General features: G+C 42.5%; 2 protein-coding genes across 6 annotated transcripts in view; one reads left to right on the top strand and one right to left on the bottom strand.

Moving 5' to 3' along the window:
• Positions 1-21,840, bottom strand: part of LOC135524614 (ankyrin repeat domain-containing protein 13C) — an 80,186-nt gene that overhangs the window by 57,859 nt on the left and 487 nt on the right. For 2 of the 5 annotated variants that reach the window (XM_064952311.1, XM_064952312.1), the window contains exons 1-2: positions 5,987-6,700; positions 4,272-4,313 (exon numbers count right to left, since the gene is read on the bottom strand). In XM_064952311.1, coding sequence (XP_064808383.1) covers positions 4,272-4,313; positions 5,987-6,365 — 421 coding nt within the window. In that variant the 5' untranslated portion in view covers positions 6,366-6,700. Of the gene's footprint in view, positions 1-4,271; positions 4,314-5,986; positions 6,701-9,464; positions 9,623-20,137; positions 20,157-21,840 lie in introns of those variants that run through there. The other 3 variants (XM_064952315.1, XM_064952314.1, XM_064952313.1) reach the window with 3 other exon arrangements.
• LOC135524616 (cystathionine gamma-lyase-like) lies at positions 10,571-21,096 on the top strand. The gene is made up of 12 exons (XM_064952321.1): positions 10,571-10,842; positions 11,516-11,597; positions 11,761-11,856; positions 13,643-13,752; positions 17,638-17,772; positions 17,980-18,037; positions 18,143-18,220; positions 18,513-18,665; positions 19,058-19,179; positions 19,427-19,479; positions 19,754-19,892; positions 20,180-21,096. Exons 1-12 carry the CDS (start codon positions 10,666-10,668, stop codon positions 20,192-20,194), a joined length of 1,218 nt encoding a protein of 405 aa, XP_064808393.1. The 5' UTR covers positions 10,571-10,665; the 3' UTR covers positions 20,195-21,096.

The raw sequence follows: 21,840 nt of genomic DNA, 5'->3' as shown, positions 1-21,840 counted from the left end.
ACTCCTCTCCTCTTTTGACCTCACCCTCTCACCTTCCCCCCTACTCACAAGGCAGGCAATACGCTCGACCTCATCTTTACTAGATGCTGTTCTTCCACTAACCTCATTGCAACTCCCCTCCAAGTCTCCGACCACTACCTTGTATCCTTTTCCCTCTCGCTCTCATCCAACACTTCCCACACTGCCCCTACTCGGATGGTATCGCGCCGTCCCAACCTTCGCTCTCTCTCCCCCGCTACTCTCTCCTCTTCCATCCTATCATCTCTTCCCTCTGCTCATACCTTCTCCAACCTTTCTCCTGATTCTGCCTCCTCAACCCTCCTCTCTTCCCTTTCTGCATCCTTTGACTCTCTATGTCCCCTATCCTCCAGGCCGGCTCGGTCTTCCCCTCCCGCTCCGTGGCTCGATGACTCATTGCGAGCTCACAGAACAGAGCTCCGGGCAGCCGAGTGGAAATGGAGGAAAACTCGCCTCCCTGCGGACCTGGCATCCTTTCACTCCCTCCTCTCTACATTTTCCTCCTCTGTCTCTGCTGCTAAAGCCACTTTCTACCACTCTAAATTCCAAGCATCTGCCTCTAACCCTAGGAAGCTCTTTGCCACCTTCTCCTCCCTCCTGAATCCTCCTCCCCCCCCCCCCCCCTCCTCCCTCTCTGCAGATGACTTCGTCAACCATTTTGAAAAGAAGGTCGACGACATCCGATCCTCGTTTGCTAAGTCAAACGACACCGCTGTTTCTGCTCACACTGCCCTACCCTGTGCTCTGACCTCTTTCTCCCCTCTCTCTCCAGATGAAATCTCGCTTCTTGTGACGGCCGGCCGCCCAACAACCTGCCCGCTTGACCCTATCCCCTCCTCTCTTCTCCAGACCATTTCCGGAGACCTTCTCCCTTACCTCACCTCGCTCATCAACTCATCCCTGACCGCTGGCTACGTCCCTTCCGTCTTCAAGAGAGCGAGAGTTGCACCCCTTCTGAAAAAACCTACACTCGATCCCTCCGATGTCAACAACTACAGACCAGTATCCCTGCTTTCTTTTCTCTCCAAAACTCTTGAACGTGCCGTCCTTGGCCAGCTCTCCCGCTATCTCTCTCAGAATGACCTTCTTGATCCAAATCAGTCAGGTTTCAAGACTAGTCATTCAACTGAGACTGCTCTTCTCTGTATCACGGAGGCGCTCCGCACTGCTAAAGCTAACTCTCTCTCCTCTGCTCTCATCCTTCTAGACCTATCGGCTGCCTTCGATACTGTGAACCATCAGATCCTCCTCTCCACCCTCTCCGAGTTGGGCATCTCTGGCGCGGCCCACGCTTGGATTGCGTCCTACCTGACAGGTCGCTCCTACCAGGTGGCGTGGCGAGAATCTGTCTCCTCGCCACGCGCTCTCACCACTGGTGTCCCCCAGGGCTCTGTTCTAGGCCCTCTCCTATTCTCGCTATACACCAAGTCACTTGGCTCTGTCATAACCTCACATGGTCTCTCCTATCATTGCTATGCAGGCGACACACAATTAATCTTCTCCTTTCCCCCTTCTGATGACCAGGTGGCGAATCGCATCTCTGCATGTCTGGCAGACATATCAGTGTGGATGACGGATCACCACCTCAAGCTGAACCTCGGCAAGACGGAGCTGCTCTTCCTCCCGGGGAAGGACTGCCCGTTCCATGATCTCGCCATCACGGTTGACAACTCCATTGTGTCCTCCTCCCAGAGCGCTAAGAACCTTGGCGTGATCCTGGACAACACCCTGTCGTTCTCAACCAACATCATGGCGGTGGCCCGTTCCTGTAGGTTCATGCTCTACAACATCCGCAGAGTACGACCCTGCCTCACACAGGAAGCGGCGCAGGTCCTAATCCAGGCACTTGTCATCTCCCGTCTGGATTACTGCAACTCGCTGTTGGCTGGGCTCCCTGCCTGTGCCATGAAACCCCTACAACTCATCCAGAACGCCGCAGCCCGTCTGGTGTTCAACCTTCCCAAGTTCTCTCACGTCACCCCGCTCCTCCGCTCTCTCCACTGGCTTCCAGTTGAAGCTCGCATCCGCTACAAGACCATGGTGCTTGCCTACGGAGCTGTGAGGGAACGGCACCGCAGTACCTCCAGGCTCTGATCAGGCCCTACACCCAAGCAAGGGCACTGCGTTCATCCACCTCTGGCCTGCTCGCCTCCCTACCATTGAGGAAGTACAGTTCCCGCTCAGCCCAGTCAAAACTGTTCGCTGCTCTGGCCCCCCAATGGTGGAACAAACTCCCTCACGACGCCAGGACAGCGGAGTCAATCACCACCTTCCGGAGACACCTGAAACCCCACCTCTTCAAGGAATACCTAGGATAGGATAAGTAATCCTTCTCACCACCCCCCTTAATGATTTAGATGCACTATTGTAAAGTGGCTGTTCCACTGGATGTCAGAAGGTGAATTCACCAATTTGTAAGTCGCTCTGGATAAGAGCGTCTGCTAAATGACTTAAATGTAAATGTAAATAGGGACGCATAGGAACGCAGAGCCTTCTAAATAAGAGTCCCTTCCTGTTTGGATTTTTCTCAGGCTTTCTCTTGCAACATCAGTTCTGTTATACTCAGACAATATTTTTACAGTTTTGGAAATATTAGAGTGTTTTCTATTCTAAGCTGTCAATTATATGCATATTCTAGCATCTTGTCCTGACAAAATATCCTGTTTATTACGGGAACGTATTTTTTTCCAAAAATGAAAATACTGCCCCCTAGTCACAACTAAGTGTCGACATCCAGTTCCTTATCACAAACAGGCCATCCTTTACTGCAGTGATTCCCAAACAGGGGTACAAGGACCCCTAGGGGCCTATCCACAGGGGATAATTGAGAAGACTCATGAGACCATAGGCTTACTGGTAAAATGCACATGAGGGGGTATTTCAGGCGTACTCCGGGCAGAGCAAAGGTTGGGAACCACTGCTTTACTGTATGTTATAGAGACTAGCGGACACAAAAAGCAGTACAGTGTCTCCTTCCAAACAGAAATCCCAATAGGGAGGACCACACCCACAATATGAGCTCATGTTGCTGCTATCGCCTGTCTAGCCAATACATCTCTAGAGGATAGGGCGGGGTCATAAGCTAGGGATAGGCTAACACATTACTACAATCAATTCAACCACTACACTCTCAGTTGGGTAGCAAGCAAAATAGTGATAAACGGTACCTAAATGTAGTAGAAATGAGATTTCCATGTAGTTTCAATTCAGTTGTGTTTACATCTGACAAACAAGCAGTGAATGGCACACAAGGAACATACGCCTGGATAGTTCACTGAAAGCCCCCTAAAAAATGCATAAATCTTTTAATAGCATGTACTGTAGTCTCCCAGTGAAATGAAATGTAGGCATCTCGTCACAAAAGGGGCATTGCATGAATATTTTACGCAGAAGCATGTTTCAAGTAAAGCCAATACAACTTAACACAGCACAAAAAGACCAACGTACTGAAGTGTTCTACAAAACCTTAATAGCAGTCGTGATCGCTCTACTTTGTCCTCAAACTACCCACACAGGCTATACATTATCCCACTGTGAAAATACATAAACAAAGCTATGTAAATTCAGTAATATGCAACAACCAAAAACTGAGGAGCTAGGATATGGTCTCTGCCTGGATCATTCTGGGATGAGATTAGCTAGCTTTGTACAATCTAACTTCGAACAAAATCACTTTATCTTCCTTGATCCAGAGAGATGATCACTGACATTAATGATCTGCAAGGATGCATGGCAGTCATGGCAGATTCAATTTAGGAAATAAAAATCTCTAGTCACTTGTACTGCTAATCATCCTCACTGCCAAGCTCCATCTGTCAGGGTATGTGTGGGCCAACTGTCCAACATGTATCCATCTCAATCATAGATAAGGAGCAATGCATAGCCTCTTTTGTGCAGCCTTAGATTCAATAGAAATTATGCAATCTTCACTATTGTCAAGACAGTCCGTTCTAGCACAGAGTCCACTTTAGAGGTTTTAGTCTGAAGGAAAGTCCATTAAAAAGGGGTTGTCAGTGAAAACCTATTTTGGTCAGTTATAAATCCATAAGCTCCTGTTTAGAAATGCATGAGCATCCTGCCTTTTGTGGTTTGACTCTGAGATCTGCGATTGGTGGCAAACGTCTATAGCATTTTACCCTCCACAAAGGGATTCAGGACCAGACAAACACACACGTCAGAAACCTAGGCCTTCATGCCAGACAACAGACACTCACCATACACACACACCCTAATGGAACCTGTGCACTACTCACCTTTGTGACCCATCATGACAGCGAGGTGTAGGGGTGTGTTTCCTGAAGAGGACAAAGAAAAATACAGTTTAAGACTACAGGAGGTTGGTGGCACCTTAATTGGGGAGAACAGCCTTGTGGTAATGACTGGAGCGGAATCAGTGGAATAGTATCAAATAGATCAAACATGGTTTCCAGGTGTTCGATGCCATTCCATTTGCTCTGTTCCGGGCATTATTATGAGCCATTCTCCACCAGTTTAGACTGTGTGTTACAGATAGGCCTGCAAACAGACACTCAAAATATCATATCAATTCCCATGCCCATTATATACTTAGCCTAACCAATATGTAATTGAACCTTGGAAAAACTGCTGTATTTGGTAAAGCAGTAATCCACTAAGGCTGCATTTACACAGCCAGACAAATTCTGATATTTTTTTCACTAATTAGTCTTTTGATCAATCAGATCAGCTCTGAAAAAGATTGGATTTGAAAAGATCTAATGTGACTGGTCAAAAGACCAATTATATTACAGATCAGAATTGGGCTGCCTGTTTAAATGCAACCTTAATCATATAGAAGAAGGATAGTGTATGTATGTGTGTGTGTGGTCAGTCTCAGAGAATATAGTGTAGACAGGCACAAATTGCACCTGTTTTAAAAAAGGCAGTTAAACTTATAATATTATAATACTGTACACTTAAAGGTCCCCACATAGCCTACACCAAAGAAATGAACATGTACAGACAAAAAGTACCCTTCTGTAGTAAACTAATGAAGAAAAGCCACAAACACTGACAGCATGAGCAAAGGTCTGAATATGCACAAGTAGAATCCTACTGAGAAAGCTAAAAACCCATCCCCATAGCTTCTTCCAGTAGACAGGGTGGCCACATGGTAGGCATCTAGAGTATAACAGGCCTCCCAGTAGCCCTGATGTGACTTCATAGAGGGCCTAGGCCCAGCTGAGGTTCTCAGATGAGAAAGGGGAGTGTCCGGGACTGGCAGATACCTCAGTCTCAGTCTGCTTATTTTCAGACACCGCATAACTTCAGGTTGGTTTAGAGATTCTGGAATAATAATCTTATACACCTTTAATAAACAATGTGAAACAATGCAGTATGGGAGGTCAACATGGACCAGTCCACTTGAACTGGGATAGCCTTGCCATGCACAAGGGGATGTAGAACCAGCCCTATTGCAGCCTGCATCACCTAAAATGTGCTGCAAGTAAACAGTGGAGACTGATCAAGTTCCTGGTCATGCTCAAATGGATATGGTCCAAAATATAATCAACAGACTCACCATACTGACACTACCACAGTAGGCCAAATTGAATATCAGCACTAGAGGAATTCCCATAGCTTCCATAGCCTAAATAAAAACACTACACATTGTATAGGTTGTTGTTGTCCTCACCTATCCATTCCTTAAGAACAATTTCCAATAAGAACAACTACGAGCTGAGCTGGGTAGGCCTTGCCCTGCAGCGTTGGGCATTTGGAAAATGATCATCCCAAGGTGTTGGCCTGAGGGAAATGGTAGAGCAATGTCAACCACCCCAAAAATAAATGATGAAAACCAAGCTTGGAAGACACTCGTCTACAAAGCGTGTTTAAATTTATAATTTAGTCAGCTGAAAATAAGATGAAACGATAAATGCCCACGGTACCGGTATTGCCTGGGTCAAATAGGCTAGTTTGGAACATAGATAGGGAGCCATACGATTCTTACCATGGAGATCTTTCTGAGCAATATTCTGAGTTCGAATGAGCGAGGATAAGCTTCGGACATCCCCTTTGAATACACATTCATGGACTGGAAAGTCTTCACCGGTTCCGATTACAGGGTTTTTGTTGTTATCCTCGATAACGTCGGCGGTTGACAATGTGTTAGTGTTTGCATTTATCTGCGATTGCTGATTCTGATGTTGCTGCTGTGTCGATGGAGATTTAACCAACTTGTGATTGCTAAAGATTTTACTTGCTTTGCCCTTATTTGTCTTAGTTGAAGTAAATGTCCCAGTTGCAGCCTCTTCGTCCGGTTCCAGTAAATCCTCTTCTTTGCTCGGTTTATGATCCTTGCGGAGGGAGCGGATCTTTTCTCCTGTCATTTTCTAAACAATTGACAGCGGAGGAGAGGGTGCCGTTGACGATGACCCTCTGTGCAAATATATGTATTTCTCTGGCAAAAATGCCAGTGGTAGTCTAGATCACCCAAAACCTGTAAATTGCACAACATGAAAATCCTATATTATTCAACGAATAAAAGGAAAGAAGAATGCAATTTAAAAAGGGTAACAAATACTCCGCAATAACTAAGTAACTACAACTATGTCCCCTTTTCTCATAACCGAAACTGTCCCTATATTAGCGGCTCCTATAGAGTGCATCATTTGACTAGTACGGAAGATTCATCTGCCATCTTTTGCCAGTAGTATCGCGAGAGTTTGCAAAGGTTACAGTATATGTAGTTGAGGAACGCTCAACTGTGCTCCACACCGTTCTCTATTGAGGCGTATCTCGGGCGGAGTTGAGTTTCGATAACTGGTCACGTGATTTGCTAACAACAACATTGAGTCATCATTAGTCAATACTTGTAAAAATATATATATATATATTCTAACAAATGCTATTCTAAAAAAAATGTGTACATATGTTTGTCCTGTACAACCGCGGTCCTTCCATGGGGTGCTGAATTCATACTTTTAATAAATACTTTTATCGAATACAACCACCGACTTGTTCCTATTTTGTGTTGCTCAACGTAGCGGCCTTGGACATACTATGTAAACAGATTCATTTTTACAATTATCGACTGATGGTGACTCAATGTTGTTGCAAGCATATCACGCGAATAGTTATCAAAAGTCAACTCCGCCTCCATTTAAGAAAACGGAGTTGATTGTTCCTCAGCTACATTTACCAGGGGGTGTTAAGTTAATATACATGATTGGTTGTTACATTCTCTGGTGTTACATTAGGGGATATTACAACCCAATAGCTACAATGTTACTTCTCATTAAATGGATTGGCTACTAATGTACACGCCTACAATCAATGATGTTACAATTACTAATTAAATGGTAAAGGAAAGGGGGATACCTAGTCAGTGTTACAACTGAATGCATTCAACTGAAATGTGTCTTCTGCATTTAGCCCAACCACTCTAAATCAGAGAGGTGTGGAGGCTGCCATAATCGACCTCCAAGTGTTCGGTACCCAGGAAACAGTGGGTTAACTGATTGGCTACTAGTATGCTCATTTAGGCTACAATAAGTTCTCAAGTTGTACTACAAGTCAAATTCTAGCATTATTCATAAAGTAAATAGTTACAACACTTGGATTGAGTCGATTGTCATATCTCATTGCATAGCACAGATCAGGTCAGACAGACTTCCTGTTTAGATTAAGAAACTACAGCGCCTGCAGGAGATATGGCTCAGAAAATGTACCTCAATCGGGCGTTGTACTCAGAATTGTCCCATTAGCCCAACTGTTACACTGACATGACTGAATAACTGCTAAATAACTAGCAGTATTTCAATCTTCTTGTGTAGTAGTTCGGTCTGAACAATAACATGCCTTGCAGTACGGTTTTGGAAACCTAAGGAACATATTTTTCTTATTAGCAAGAACAAGAATTACAAATTAAAAGGTTAAATTACTGCATGCCTTTATAGGGTTAGGGTTCCGACACGGTCATATCTCCATGTTACAGCACTTGTTTACAGAAGACAAATGGAAGTCAGAGGTGACCCCCTGTGCTATCTAGCCATCTAGCGTGCTCAAACACATGTGGAAGCCTATCCTATCCCAGTGTAGCTGTAAGCAAGTGTAGGTTCAGAATCTATTCTGGCTATGCCCTGGTTAGAAGATACCTTCATGAATAGAGCTAAAGGTAGTTAGTGTCTATGAATGGGCTAATTAGAAAAGGTGATAGATACCTGCTTGGAAGACACCTAGACACCGAGATACAGATTTCAAATCTAAATACTGCTTATATTGGTTTTCTGTTCTGGATTTACCTTTGGATTCCTTAGCTATTTTAATCTGTTTAACCAATTGCATTGCCTTTTTGTTTGATTTTCAATCAATATCAATTAAAACCTGTCTATGCTTACTTGGATAGATTGCCTTCTTTACCATTCAACAACAAAATAACTGTGACAAACATTAAGGGCTACTTCAAAATGGAGATTGCCTCAATAGCGCTGCCCTTGCTGTCACAGACGCTACAATGGCACAGATACTAGAAGGACTGTGGATCTACACATTTCGAAATGTTACTTTTTATAGTCAAACTGTCTTGACTAACACAGGAACTGAACAACATAGCACACTGTCTCCCCCTGTGTCACAGGAGTGGAAATAGTTGTGTGATAGAGAAACATTTATTTTTATCACAGCAACATCTCGACTCTCCCTCATAGCATCAATGGGAGTGTCATTGTTGTTCTTTTTTTTTGCAATATTTTGCTTTTTATGTACTAAGACAAACATACAAATGTGTTATAATAACTCTCCTGTTTCTATTTCTCGTGTTTTACATTCAACTGAAAATATGTATGTGGAAAAAAATACACACAACTGTCTTCAATACACACAACTGGTGGTGTAAATTTTAGACTATGAACAAACTACATAAATTGTACGTAATGTTGGCGTGGCGAGAGAAAATCCTGCCAGCGGGGGCGCTCAAGATGGCGACATGAGAGGGTGTAACATTTCTAGTTGAGGAACAATTTTAGGGTTTTCTCACAAAGTTTATAGTTTTAGACTGCAGTTGCATTTTTTTATATATACATCTTCATAGCTAGTAGCATACAATCAGGACATGACCAAACTGTTGCTGAGATAATGGATGTTGAAAATTCCAAGGAGAAAAGAGGCATTGTTGCAACTCACTCGTATGCTTGTAGTGTAAAAAAGGGGGTGAATGCGACTCATACCCGAATACCCCAACCAAGGAGCAATTTCCAAAGAAGCTGAGAAGTGAACCATCAATGAGCCAGCTACAGGACAACATCGTCCGCATCCTCACGGCTAAAATCAAAGAGAGCGCAGATGACATCGTGCATTTGATGAAAAAGAACACTCACTATTGTTAACCTGAAGAAATCGATTGATTTCAATGCTGAGGAAGTAAGAACTCTGAAGCAGCAGAACGCAACATTGAAAATTCAGGTTGCAAAGCAGGAGAAGAAACTCACTGAAATGTAGTCAAAGGTAAATGAGAATGACCGGTATAGTCGGAGATGGAATCTTCAAATTTATGGAATAGCAGAAAAATCTGACGAGAACATCACAGCAAGAGTGAAGGACATTTTGCAGGGCAATAGTCCCGGAGGAGGAGCGAAATGTTGCAGGTTCTCTGGATGTAGTGCACTGCTAGTTAGAATTTTCAAGGTGTTTCAGCACTTGCTCAGACTAGTCCTAGTCTCTTGGCGCTTCTTGGAGTCCACCCTCTGTCGATGTATAGATTCTCACTGTTCTGGTATCACACCCTAGTTGTAACTGTTTATTACTACAATTCCCTCAGCAAGATTATTTTGGTCAAATATCTATGGTGATATACAATGGGGGAAAGCATGGAAAATTGCGAACAAATATTGTATCAGTAACAAAGTAAAGGAAGTTTAATTTAAAATGTTACATATAATTTATCCTGTGAAACATGTTTTGGAAAGATTCAAGCTGAATATTGAATATAACTGTTATTTCTGTGGAATGGAGAAGGAGACCATTTTGCATTTGTTTTTTGCCTGTAATTATAGTAGAATATTTTGGATTGACATAACAGAATTTTGTTACAAAAAAATAGGACGGTTGTACTATTTAATGGTTTTGATATAATGATTTATTTCAGAAATTCTGACATAGATACAGATGTAGTATATTTAATTCAACTGCTAATAATACTAGGTAAATTTCATATTCACAAATGCAAATGGTCTAATTCAAAACCTAACTTTTTTCACTTTATAAATTAGTTTAAACAATATGGCACCAATTTAACTAAAATTAAAAACAAAAAGACAATTAAAACTTGTATTATTAATGAATATGATTTGTTTGTTTAGGATTCCTGGCAATGTAAATAGTTTGTATGCTTGTTAACATGTGACTATTCCTCTTGTTTGTTGATATGTGTTAATAAAAAAATACATTTTTAAAATCCTGCCAGCAACAAAATCAAATAAGCCACGTGCAAATACGGGTGACGTGGTACGGGACTCCCCTTTTGAAACACCAATCGGTGGTATCCTCCCCTTATAGAGAGGCTGTGATTGGGCTAGACATTATAAGGGTATTACCCGTCGCCGCTTATTCACAGTTCAGTTTCCATTTAGATTATTCAACGGTGAAACATACACATCCTGTAAATTACTCTCAGGTAACCTGACTTGTATCATGGCTTCAAAACACCAACAGAACGACTTGCCTGCCGGGTTCCGTGTGCAGTTCAAATCTTTCGCAACAGAGGCGATTCACGTTGGTCAGGAACCTGAGCAATGGAAATCTATGGCGGTGGTACCACCTATTTCCCTGTCCACCACGTTCAAGCAGTATGGACCTGGAGATCATGCTGTAAGTTACCTAATGTATACCATTAGGCTAACGTAAAGACCGTAGGGGAACTGTAGTATGAGTTACCTGCGGGACAAATCTGAAATGTTTTGAATGTTTATTATGACCTGAAATGATAGTAGCTATAATCATTGTATATCCAGCAATATTTTTTTCCCTGTGTACTGTGTCTAGATAGTTCATGTCTAGCAGTAACCCTATATAGGACGCCGTACGACATATATAGGGCTAGTTTAACAGTAGCCAAGGCCAGCAATAACCAAGGTGTCTGGTATCGAGAGGCGTTCGTTCAGCATGGGGTGTCATACCGGTCTGGACGATATACTGAACCGGTCAGGTTAAACGAATTTTCAGGGTTAATTAAATATTAATTTGTATGACATACTGTAGTAGCAATGTACTGTCTTTTGTAGCATCTTTTCCTGGCCAGAACGAGCTTGGCTCATTTTGCACTTATTCACAAGTCAGACTGTTGGTTGCACTGTCTTACAGTTATGGGAAATTACCTTTTTTTGATGAATACTGAAAGTTTTTTAAGGATTGGCATTACATTTAACGAATTGCCAGATGTAGATTTATTAATAGCCAGCTGATCGGCAGTATCAGCATCTGTTTATTTATGAAAGATGTGGTAAATGTGGGCTCTCTGAATGTGGAATGTTGTCTTCATCAGGGTTTTGAGTACAGTCGGAGTGGAAACCCTACTAGAAACTGTCTGGAAAAAGCTGTTGCTGCTTTGGATGGAGCAAAGTATTGTAAGTGTTCATGTCTGACACCTACCTCATGAATTTGTATCTAATAAAATATAACAAGTTAGAGAATGTAGGCCTATAGCTTACAGGTAGAAAATACTGCTATACATTTAACGAGACTTTACAACTTGAAGAGAATGTATTCTTAACTGGGAATTTTCTGTAGGTTTTGCTCTTGCTTCCGGGCTGGCTGCGACTATGACCATCACTCACATGCTGAAAGCTGGAGATGGCGTTGTCTGCATGAGTGATGTATATGGAGGTAAGACATGGCCCAAAGTGTCTGTAAAAATGTCTGGAGAACTACCAAAAGGTAGACAAATGTTGCCAGTGAAAGAGTACACACATACAGTTGAAGTCGGAAGTTTACATACACTTAGGTTGGAGTCATTAAAACTTGTTTTTCAACCACTCTACACATTTCTTGTTAACAAACTATAGTTTTGGCAAGTTGGTTAGGACATCTACTTTGTGCGTGACACAAGTAATTTTTCCAACAATTGTTTACAGACAGATTATTTAACTTCTAATTCACTGTATCACAATTCCGGTGGGTCAGAAGTTTACATACACTCAGTTGACTGTGCCTTTAAACAGCTTGGAAAATTCCAGAAAATTATGTAATGTCGTTAGAAGCTTCTGATAGGCTAATTGACATCATTTGTGTCAATTGAAGGTGTACATATGCATGTATTTCAAGGCCTACCTTCAAACTCAGTGCCTCTTTGCTTGACATCATGAGAAAATAAAAATAAATCAGCCAAGACTTCAGAGAAACTTTTTTTTTTTTGTAGACCTCTAAAAGTCTGGTTCATCCTTGGGAGCAATTTCCAAATGCCTGAAGGTACCACGTTCATCTGTACAAACAATAGTATGCAAGTATAAACACCATGGGACCACGCAGCCGTCATACCGCTCGGGAAGGAGATGCGTTCTTTCTCCTAGAGATGAAAGTACGTTGGTGCGAAAAGTGCAACTCAATCCTAGAACAACAGCAAAGGACCTTGTGAAGATACAGGAGGAAACGGGTACAAAAGTATCTATATCCACAGTAAAACGGGTCCTATATCAACATAACCTGAAAGGCTGCTCAGCAAGGAAGAAGCCACTGTTCCAAAACCGCCATAAAAAAGCCAGACTACAGTTTGCAACTGCACATGGGACAAAGATCGTACTTTTTGGAGAAATGTCCTCTGGTCTGATGAAATGGAACTGTTTGGCCATAATGACCATCGTTATGTTTGGAGTGGAAAGGGTGAGGCTTGCAAGCTGAAGAACACCATACCAACCGTGAAGCATGGGGGTGGCAGCATCATGTTGTGGGGGTGCTTTGCTGCAGGAGAGACTGGTGCACTTCACAAAATGGATGGCTTCATGAGGAAGGAAAACTATGTGAATATATTGAAGTAACATCTCAAAACATCATTCAGGAAGTTAAAGCTTGGTCGCAAATGGGTCTTCCAAATGGACAATGACCCCAAGCATATTTCCAAAGTTGTGGCAAAATGGCTTAAGGACAACAAAGTCAAGGTTTTGGAGTGGCCATCGCAAAGCCCTAACCTCAATCCTATAGAATATTTGTTGGCAGAACTGAAAAAGCGTGTGTGAGCAAGGAGGCCTACAAACCTGACTCAGTTACACCAGCTCTGTCAGGAGGAATGGGACAAAATTCACCCAATTTATTGTAGGAAGCTTGTGGAAGGCTACCCAAAATGTTTGACCCAAGTTAAACAATTTAAAGGCAAGGCAACCAAATACCAATTGAGTGTATTTAAACTTCTGACCCACTGGGAATGTGATGAAAGAAATAAAAGCTGAAATAAATCACTCTATGCTATTATTCTGACATTTCACATTCTTAAAATAAAGTGGTGACCCTAACTGATCGAAGACAGGGAAGTTTTACTAGGATTAAATGTCAGGGATTGTTTAAATGTATTTGGCTAAGGTGTATGCAAACTTCCGACTTCAACTGTATCTGTAAGTATGGTTTGATGCATACAGCCATTACCATGAAATGGTAATACATGATTCCTTTTTCTCTACAGGCACCAATCGTTACTTCCGGAATATTGCTACAGAATTTGGCTTGGATGTCTCCTTTGCTGATTGTACCAAAATCGAGTTGCTCCAGGCTGTTCTTAAGCCAAACACAAAGGTAAGTGGAATTCTAAGTCTGCTTAGTTACCTTATTCTATTGATTTATTTTCACCTTAATCTCAAGTTTGAAAGAACCCAGGTTTCAGGTTTCCAGGCTGTTGGTGTGAGAATAGATGTCATTCAGCACTAGCATTTCGCTTTTGTTCTTCATGTTAAGTGCTCCACCCTGAGCTTTTCCATTAGTCATGGCATCATCAAGGAGAAACTTCACTGTGATTTTTCTCTCCTGTCCATACATGGCCATAGCTTAATACCTAGATCTTATAGATGTACTTTTTTGATTAGGAGCCAAAACTATGAAACTCAAATGACACCTGCTACTACAAGGCTAGATACTGTATATGATTGATATACAGTGGGGCAAAAAGGTATTTAGTCAGCCACCAATTGTGCAAGTTCTCTACTTAAAAAGATGAGAGGCCTGTAATTTTCATCATAGGTACACTTCAACTATGACAGACAAAATGAGAAAAAAAATCCAGAAAATCACATTGTAGGATTTTTAATGAAATGATTTGCAAATTATGGTGGAAAATAAGTATTTGGTCAATAACAAAAGTTTACCTCAATACTTTGTTATATACCCTTTGTTGGCAATGACAGAGGTCAAATGTTTTCTGTAAGTCGTCAAGGTTTTCACACACTGTTGCTGGTATTTTGGCCCATTCCTCCATGCAGATCTCCTCTAGAGCAGTGATGTTTGGGGCTGTTGCTGGGCAACACGGACTTTCAACTCCCTCCAAAGATTTTCTATGGGGTTGAGATCTGGAGACTGGCTAGGCCACTCCAGGACCTTGAAATGCTTCTTATGAAGCCACTCCTTCGTTGCCCGGGCAGTGTGTTTGGGATCCATATGACATTCTCCCAATCTTCTTCTGGATCATCCAAATGCTCTCTAGCAAACTTCAGACGTGCCTGGACATGTACTGGCTTAAGCAGGGGAACACATCTGGCACTGCAGGATTTGAGTCCCTGGCGGCGTAGTGTGTTACTGATGGTAGGCTTTGTTACTTTGCTCCCAGCTCTCTGCAGGTCATTCACTAGGTCCCTCCGTGTGGTTCTGGGATTTTTGCTCACCGTTCTTGTGATCATTTTGACCCCATGGGGTGAGATCTTGCGTGGAGCCCCAGATCGAGGGAGATTATCAGTGGTCTTGTAGGTCTTCCATTTCCTAATAATTGCTCCCACAGGTGATCATCATTAATCCATGATGGCATAGCAGTTCAGACGGCTCTTGTCCTCGTCTTGTCCTATATATATACACTGTCACCACTGATAAATCCACCATAATTGAGAATTTCAATAAGCATTTTTCTACGGCTGGACATGCTTTCCACCTGGCTACTCCTACCCCGGTCAATAGCACTGCACCCCCCACAGCAACTCGCCCAAGCCTTCCCCATTTCTCCTTCTCCCAAATCCGTTCAACTGATGTTCTGAAAGAGCTGCAAAATCTGGAACCCTACAAATCAGCCAGGCTAGACAATCTGGAATTATCTGCTGAAATTGTTGCCACCCCTATTACTAGCCCGGTCAACCTCTCTTTCGTGTCGTCTGAGATTCCCAAAGATTGGAAAGCTGCTGCGGTCATCCCCCTCTTCAAAGGGGGGGGACACTCTTGACCCAAACTGCTACAGACCTATATCTATCCTACCATGCCTTTCTAAGGTCTTCGAAATCCAAGTCAACAAACAGATTACCGACCATTTAGAATCTCACCATACCTTCTCTGCTATGCAATCTGGTTTCAGAGCTGGTCATGGGTGCACCTCAGCCACGCTCAAGGTCCTAAACGATATCTTAACCGCCATCGATAAGAAACATTACTCTGCAGCCGTGCTCATTGATCTGGCCAAGGCTTTCGACTCTGTCAATCACCACATCCTCATCGGCAGACTCGACAGCCTTGGTTTCTCAAATGATTGCCTCGCCTGGTTCACCAACTACTTCTCTGATAGAGTTCAGTGTGTCAAATCGGAGGGTCTGCTGTCCGGACCTCTGGCAGTCTCTATGGGGGTGCCACAGGGTTCAATTCTTGGACCGACTCTCTTCTCTGTATACATCAATGAGGTCGCTCTTGCTGCTGGTGAGTCTCTGATCCACCTCTACGCAGACGACACCATTCTGTATACTTCTGGCCCTTCTTTGGACACTGTGTTAACAACCCCCCAGGCAAGCTTCAATGCCATACAACTCTCCTTCCGTGACCTCCAATTGCTCTTAAATACAAGTAAAACTAAACCCATGCTCTTCAACCGATCACTACCCGCACCTGCCCGCCTGTCCAACATCACTACTCTGGACGGCTCTGACTTAGAATACGTGGACAACTACAAATACTTAGGTGTCTGGTTAGACTGTAAACTCTCCTTCCAGACCCATATCAAATATCTCCAATCCAAAGTTAAATCTAGAATTGGCTTCCTATTTCGCAACAAAGCATCCTTCACTCATGCTGCCAAACATACCCTTGTAAAACTGACTATCCTATCAATCCTCGACTTTGGCAATGTCATTTACAAAATAGCCTCCAAGACTGCATCCAATTTGTTGAGTAGGGTATATCACAGTGCAATCCGTTTTGTCACCAAAGCCCCATATACTACCCACCATTGCGACCTGTACGCTCTCGCTTCATACTCGTCGCCAAACCCACTGGCTCCATGTCATCTACAAGACCCTGCTAGGTAAAGTCCCCCCTTATCTCAGCTCGCTGGTCACCATAGCATCTCCCACCTGTAGCACACGCTCCAGCAGGTATATCTCTCTAGTCACCCCCAAAACCAATTCTTTCTTTGGCCGCCTCTCCTTCCAGTTCTCTGCTGCCAATGACTGGAACGAACTACAAAAAGCACTGAAACTGGAAACACTTATCTCCCTCACTAGCTTTAAGCACCAACTGTCAGAGCAGCTCACAGATTACTGCACCTGTACATAGCCCACCTATATTTTAGCCCAAACATCTACCTCTTTCCCTGCTGTATTTAATTGATTTATTTTGCTCCTTTGCACCCCATTATTTTTATTTCTACTTTGCACATTCTTCCATTGCAAATCTACCATTCCAGTGTTTTACTTGCCATATTGTATTTACTTTGCCACCATGGCCTTTTTTTGCCTTTTCTCCCTTATCTCACCTCATTTGCTCACATCGTATATAGACTTGTTTATACTGTGTTATTGACTGTGTTTGTTTTGCTCCATGTGTAACTCTGTGTCGTTGTATGTGTCGAACTGCTTTGCTTTATCCTGGCCAGGTCGCAATCGTAAATGAGAACTTGTTCTCAACTTGCCTACCTGGTTAAATAAAGGTGAAATAAAATAAAAAAATTCTTCAAACCAAGCTGCCTACCTATTGCAGATTCAGTCTTCCCAGCCTGGTGCAGGTCTACAATTTTGTTTCTGGTGTCCTTTGACAGCTCTTTGGTCTTGGCCATAGTGGAGTTTGGAGTGTGACTGTTTGAGGTTGTGGACAGGTGTCTTTTATACTGATAACAAGTTCAAACAGGTGCCATTAATACCGGTAACAAGTGGAGGACAGAGGAGCCTCTTAAAGAAGAAGTTACAGGTCTGTGAGAGCCAGAAATCTTGCTTGTTTGTAGGTGACCAAGTACTTATTTTCCACCATAATTTGCAAATAAATTCATAAAAAATCCTACAATGTGATTTTCTGGATTTTTTTTCCCCCTCCATTTTTTTCATTCATAGTTGAAGTGTACCTATGATGCAAATTACAGGCCTCATCTTTTTAAGTGGGAACTTGCCCAATTGGTGGCTGACTAAATACTTTTTTGCCCCACTGTATACTGTATTACCTTCCACTCAAACTAATTTGTTCATGAAATTCTGAAGGATTTCTCTTTTATTTTCTATCTTCATGTAGTTAGTATGGCTTGAGACTCCCACCAATCCTACCATGAAGGTGGTGGATATCCAGGCCTGTTCAGCTGTGGTCCACCAACACAACAAGGATACCGTGGTGGTTGTGGACAACACTTTTATGTCAGCCTACTTCCAGGTATTAACAAGTCTTATCCTGCCCTGTATGCGTTGTTGGTTATGTAACTAGATTGTTGGTCAGCCCAGGGACCGTTGGAAATGAAAACCTTAGTGAACTGAATTCAAATGGATGTGTTCCTTTATTTCACGCTCTCGAGTTTAACACATCCAGTCATTTCCTCTTCACAGACCAGTTCAGTGTCATTGATTTCTCTTGCTCTTTTAGCGCCCCTTGGACCTAGGAGCAGACATCTGCATGTATTCAGCTACTAAGTACATGAATGGTAGGTTTCATTCTGTCTGTTCATTGATGTTGACTGAAGAGAATTTCCACACAAATAAAATCAGTTTACATTGGAGTTTAAAAAAACCTCTTATTTGATTGACAGGTCACAGTGATGTTGTAATGGGCCTGGTGTCTGTGAATAATGAGGACCTGTATGACCGACTGAAGTTCCTTCAGAATGGTGAAAGATGGATCAATGGCAACTGGATAAAATCTATGCATGCTTAGCTGACACACCCGCCACATTTTTTTGCCTATGATTGAAGCACTTGAACTTCACTGTGAAGCAGTTGCAAAATTTTTGTGACTTACTTTTGTCCATCAAAATACCCACACATGCTCGTGGTGCCAGGGCTTTCCACCAATTCTAAACCACTGATAAAGAAGGCTTTGTGTGTTACCCTTGTTTATTCTTTGTTTGAGGGGATGATTGTTGTGTAACGCATTGTTCTTCCTTACTGTACCCTGACAAGCCCTGGGAGCCGTACCGTCCCCCTTTGACTGCTACCTGTGTAACCGTGGCCTGAAGACCCTGCACCTGCGCATGAGGCAGCACTTCAAGAATGCCCTGGCGGTGGCCAGGTTCCTGGAAGCTGACCCCAGGGTAGACAGAGTCATCTTTCCAGGTGACGGGGGGGGGGGGGGGGGGGGTTCTCTGTGGTTGTCAAACTGTCGTACTTCTGTATATTGCATAACACGCATGTTTTAACTGAATCAGTGGAGTTTGGTTAAGTGCGGAAGACACATTTCAGTTGAATGAATTTTGTACAACTGACTAGGTTTCCCCCCTTTCCTTTAACATGACCTGCTTTCTGGGCAAATAGGTGATGTAACAAAAATTTGGACAATGCATTCACTTTGGTAATTCTCTGGGCCAGTAAAAGCACATGTATAGTTAAACACAGCACATGGCCTCTCCAGCTACTCTCTTATTCTCTGCGCTTGAGTCGACCGCACCTGGTGGTTAAAGGATTTAACAGTCGACTGGTTTTCCTCTTATTCCCCCTTCACTCTGTAGGTTTACCCTCCCACCCCCAGCACGAGCTGATGAAGAGACAGTGCACAGGCTGCCCAGGGATGATCACCTTTTACATAAAGGGAAAACTGGAGAATGCCACCACCTTCCTCAGCAGCCTCAAGGTGATTACAGAATTGAGACGCTCACTTCTGATTCACAATATAATGTGAAGACGATCTCTACTGGACTTGTCTGGTTACGCTGTGTACACCGTAGTTGTCGGAACTATGGTGGAAAGAACAGTGGGAAAAGAAACTGCATGATTCGGCTCTATAGTATGAGTCATCATTGTATTTTACTACAGTATGTGTTGTGAATTCATTCACAGATGGACACAGTAATAACATTTTGTGCTGTTCTTTATTTCAGTTGTTCGCACTTGCCGAAAGCCTTGGCGGTTATGAAAGTTTGGCAGAGCATCCGTAAGTATTCCTACATATCATCAACAATCGTAATATTGTAATTGCTATGATATCGAGATTCAAAATGTTGTCAGCTGACCCAAAAATGTACTTGTAATATCGAAATATAAAGTACTTTGATTGCCTCACTTTTGAACAATAATGCCACACGGGGGAGGCAGTGGTCAAGAATAAATATTTTATCTATCTAAGTTTTGAAACCAACTGTTTAAACAGTGCCAATATAATTATTATTTGTTCATATCTAGCGATTTCCCTTTTCTTTCCCTCTCAGGGCGATAATGACCCATGCGTCTGTTCCAGAGAGTGATAGGGCTGCCCTAGGGATCAGTGACACACTGATACGTCTGTCTGTGGGGCTGGAGGACGAGCAGGACATCATTGAGGACCTGGAACAAGCCCTGAACGCTGCGGTATGTACACTACTGCACAATACACTACACTCTGCCTGCTCATAGCATACTCCCTGAAAACAAGTCTCTAACCTCAGATAGCCTAGCACCAAGAACCACTGAGTTCTGGCTATTGCGAAGTAGGGTAGCTCTGTCAAATCCAGACAAATGGGACCTGTTCAGTGATGACAATCACTGGAATATTTTGTCCCAAACACATCCATAGTACATCCACTGAACATCCCATTGCCCTCGACTATCCTTACCACACAAATTGTTGTTTCCATCTTTTTGTTTTCTTTGAGCAGCATCCGAATAAGTAATGTCTTCACGACGTCCCAAGACCAGTGGTTGTCTGTCGTCAGCGGGGCGGAGCAAAGGCAAGAATACCCGGTGTTTCTAGCCGTGTACAAGGAGAGAGCAGCAAGATGGTGCCTCAACACAGCACACACAAACTGTATTTATGAATGCACAAATCAGGGAAAAACCTGCTCTTTAAACATACGCTTTCTTCATTTAATTATTGATAACCTTTTTTATCATCAATTCTTTGAATGCTAATTTTATCAGGAGGAAGTATTCCTAAATTGTATTTCTTGCTGCTTTTGCCCTCTCTGTGTGTGTGTGTGTGTGTGTTGTTTTTTGTTTGTCATTGTGAATGATGGTCTTATTCAATTTAAAACTGGTATTCAGGAGTAAGGGAAAACGGCATTTAGTTGTCTTTCTGCTTCATATAGTTAAACATGAAAACTAATGTACGGTACATTGAACTATGAGAAAAATGTCTTGCTCTGTAAATGTCAGGACAGCAGTTTTGATTAAATACAACGGTGTCTGGCTCTATCAGATGTATGCCTAGTAAAGGAAGTTGGACCATGAGGGTTTGCCAACTGCATGCTTGTCCTTGCCTAGTGTCAAACATTTTTAGTGGAATGACTCAAACAAGTATTATTCTCTTGAGCAATGTACAAAGTTCCAGTGGTATTGCTAACCTCAACCCACAGGCTTGTTCTCAGATCAAAACACCCAATGTCAGGGTTTTCTAACTGAGAACCGACCAACCCCACATTGTGTTGGAGCTCTTCACTCAGTTGACAGTGTTATCAATCACATATCATACTTACTGTATCACTGATTGCTACGCTAGTATGTGCTTCAATTGGGAAAGACTATGTTTGATCAATGTCATCTATGAGACCAAACTCATTAAATTCACTTTGCAGTACATCATGTTGGAACTCTCATTCACTCTACTGTGTTATAAATCACTTATCATACATACTGTATCTGTTTGCTACTTAAGTGTATGCTTCAATGTCTGATCTATGTTATCTGTGTGATGTACTGTAGAATGTAGGCTACTATTTATTAAGCTGTTGAAAACAATGCAATGGAGTAAAACAAATGTATAATTTTGTTTAAAACCTCTACGGGATCGGTGTCCCTGAACCAGGACGGTTATTGCTATTGTGACTAGAATGACATATGCAACAGCCAACTTTCTGGGACATAGACATGTTTTATGGGCAGAGAGCTTAAATTCTTGTTAATCTAACTGCGGTGTCCAATTAACAGTAGCTATTACAGTGAAATACCATGCTATTGTTTGAGGAGAGTGAGTGCACAACAACAAAACTTTCATCACGGCAACTGGTTTGACACATTCATATTTGAAGGTAAATAGTGTTCTTACATTCAGTAACCTTGCTCTGATTTGTCATCCTGTGGGTCCCAGAGATAAAATGAAGCATAGTTTTTTTTTCAATTAAAATAAATTTTTATGTTCAAATGTAGGAACTGGGGTCTACAATTTGACCCCACTGCTGTCTCTGGCTCCCTGCCTCCCATTACCTCCGTGTAATGATTTTAAGAAAGGCATTGATGTTTATGGTTAGGTACATTCATGCAACGATTGTGCTTTTTTTGCAAATGTGTTTTTGTTAAATCATCCCCGTTTGGCGAAGTTGGC

Source organism: Oncorhynchus masou, chromosome 31, assembly GCF_036934945.1.
Source record: "Oncorhynchus masou masou isolate Uvic2021 chromosome 31, UVic_Omas_1.1, whole genome shotgun sequence".
NCBI lineage: Eukaryota > Metazoa > Chordata > Actinopteri > Salmoniformes > Salmonidae > Oncorhynchus > Oncorhynchus masou.
Note: the sequence above shows the minus strand (reverse complement) of the source record. Positions and strands in the feature narration are given on the sequence as shown.

Excerpts from the sequence above, each read along its gene's own strand:
- LOC135524616 (XM_064952321.1), top strand. The coding sequence starts at position 10,666 with ATGGCTTCAAAACACCAACAGAACGACTTGCCTGCCGGGTTCCGTGTG. Across the intron at positions 19,180-19,426 it reads CCTTCCTCAGCAGCCTCAAG|TTGTTCGCACTTGCCGAAAG; the intron begins GTGATTACAGAA and ends TCTTTATTTCAG. Across the intron at positions 19,480-19,753 it reads GAAAGTTTGGCAGAGCATCC|GGCGATAATGACCCATGCGT; the intron begins GTAAGTATTCCT and ends TTTCCCTCTCAG.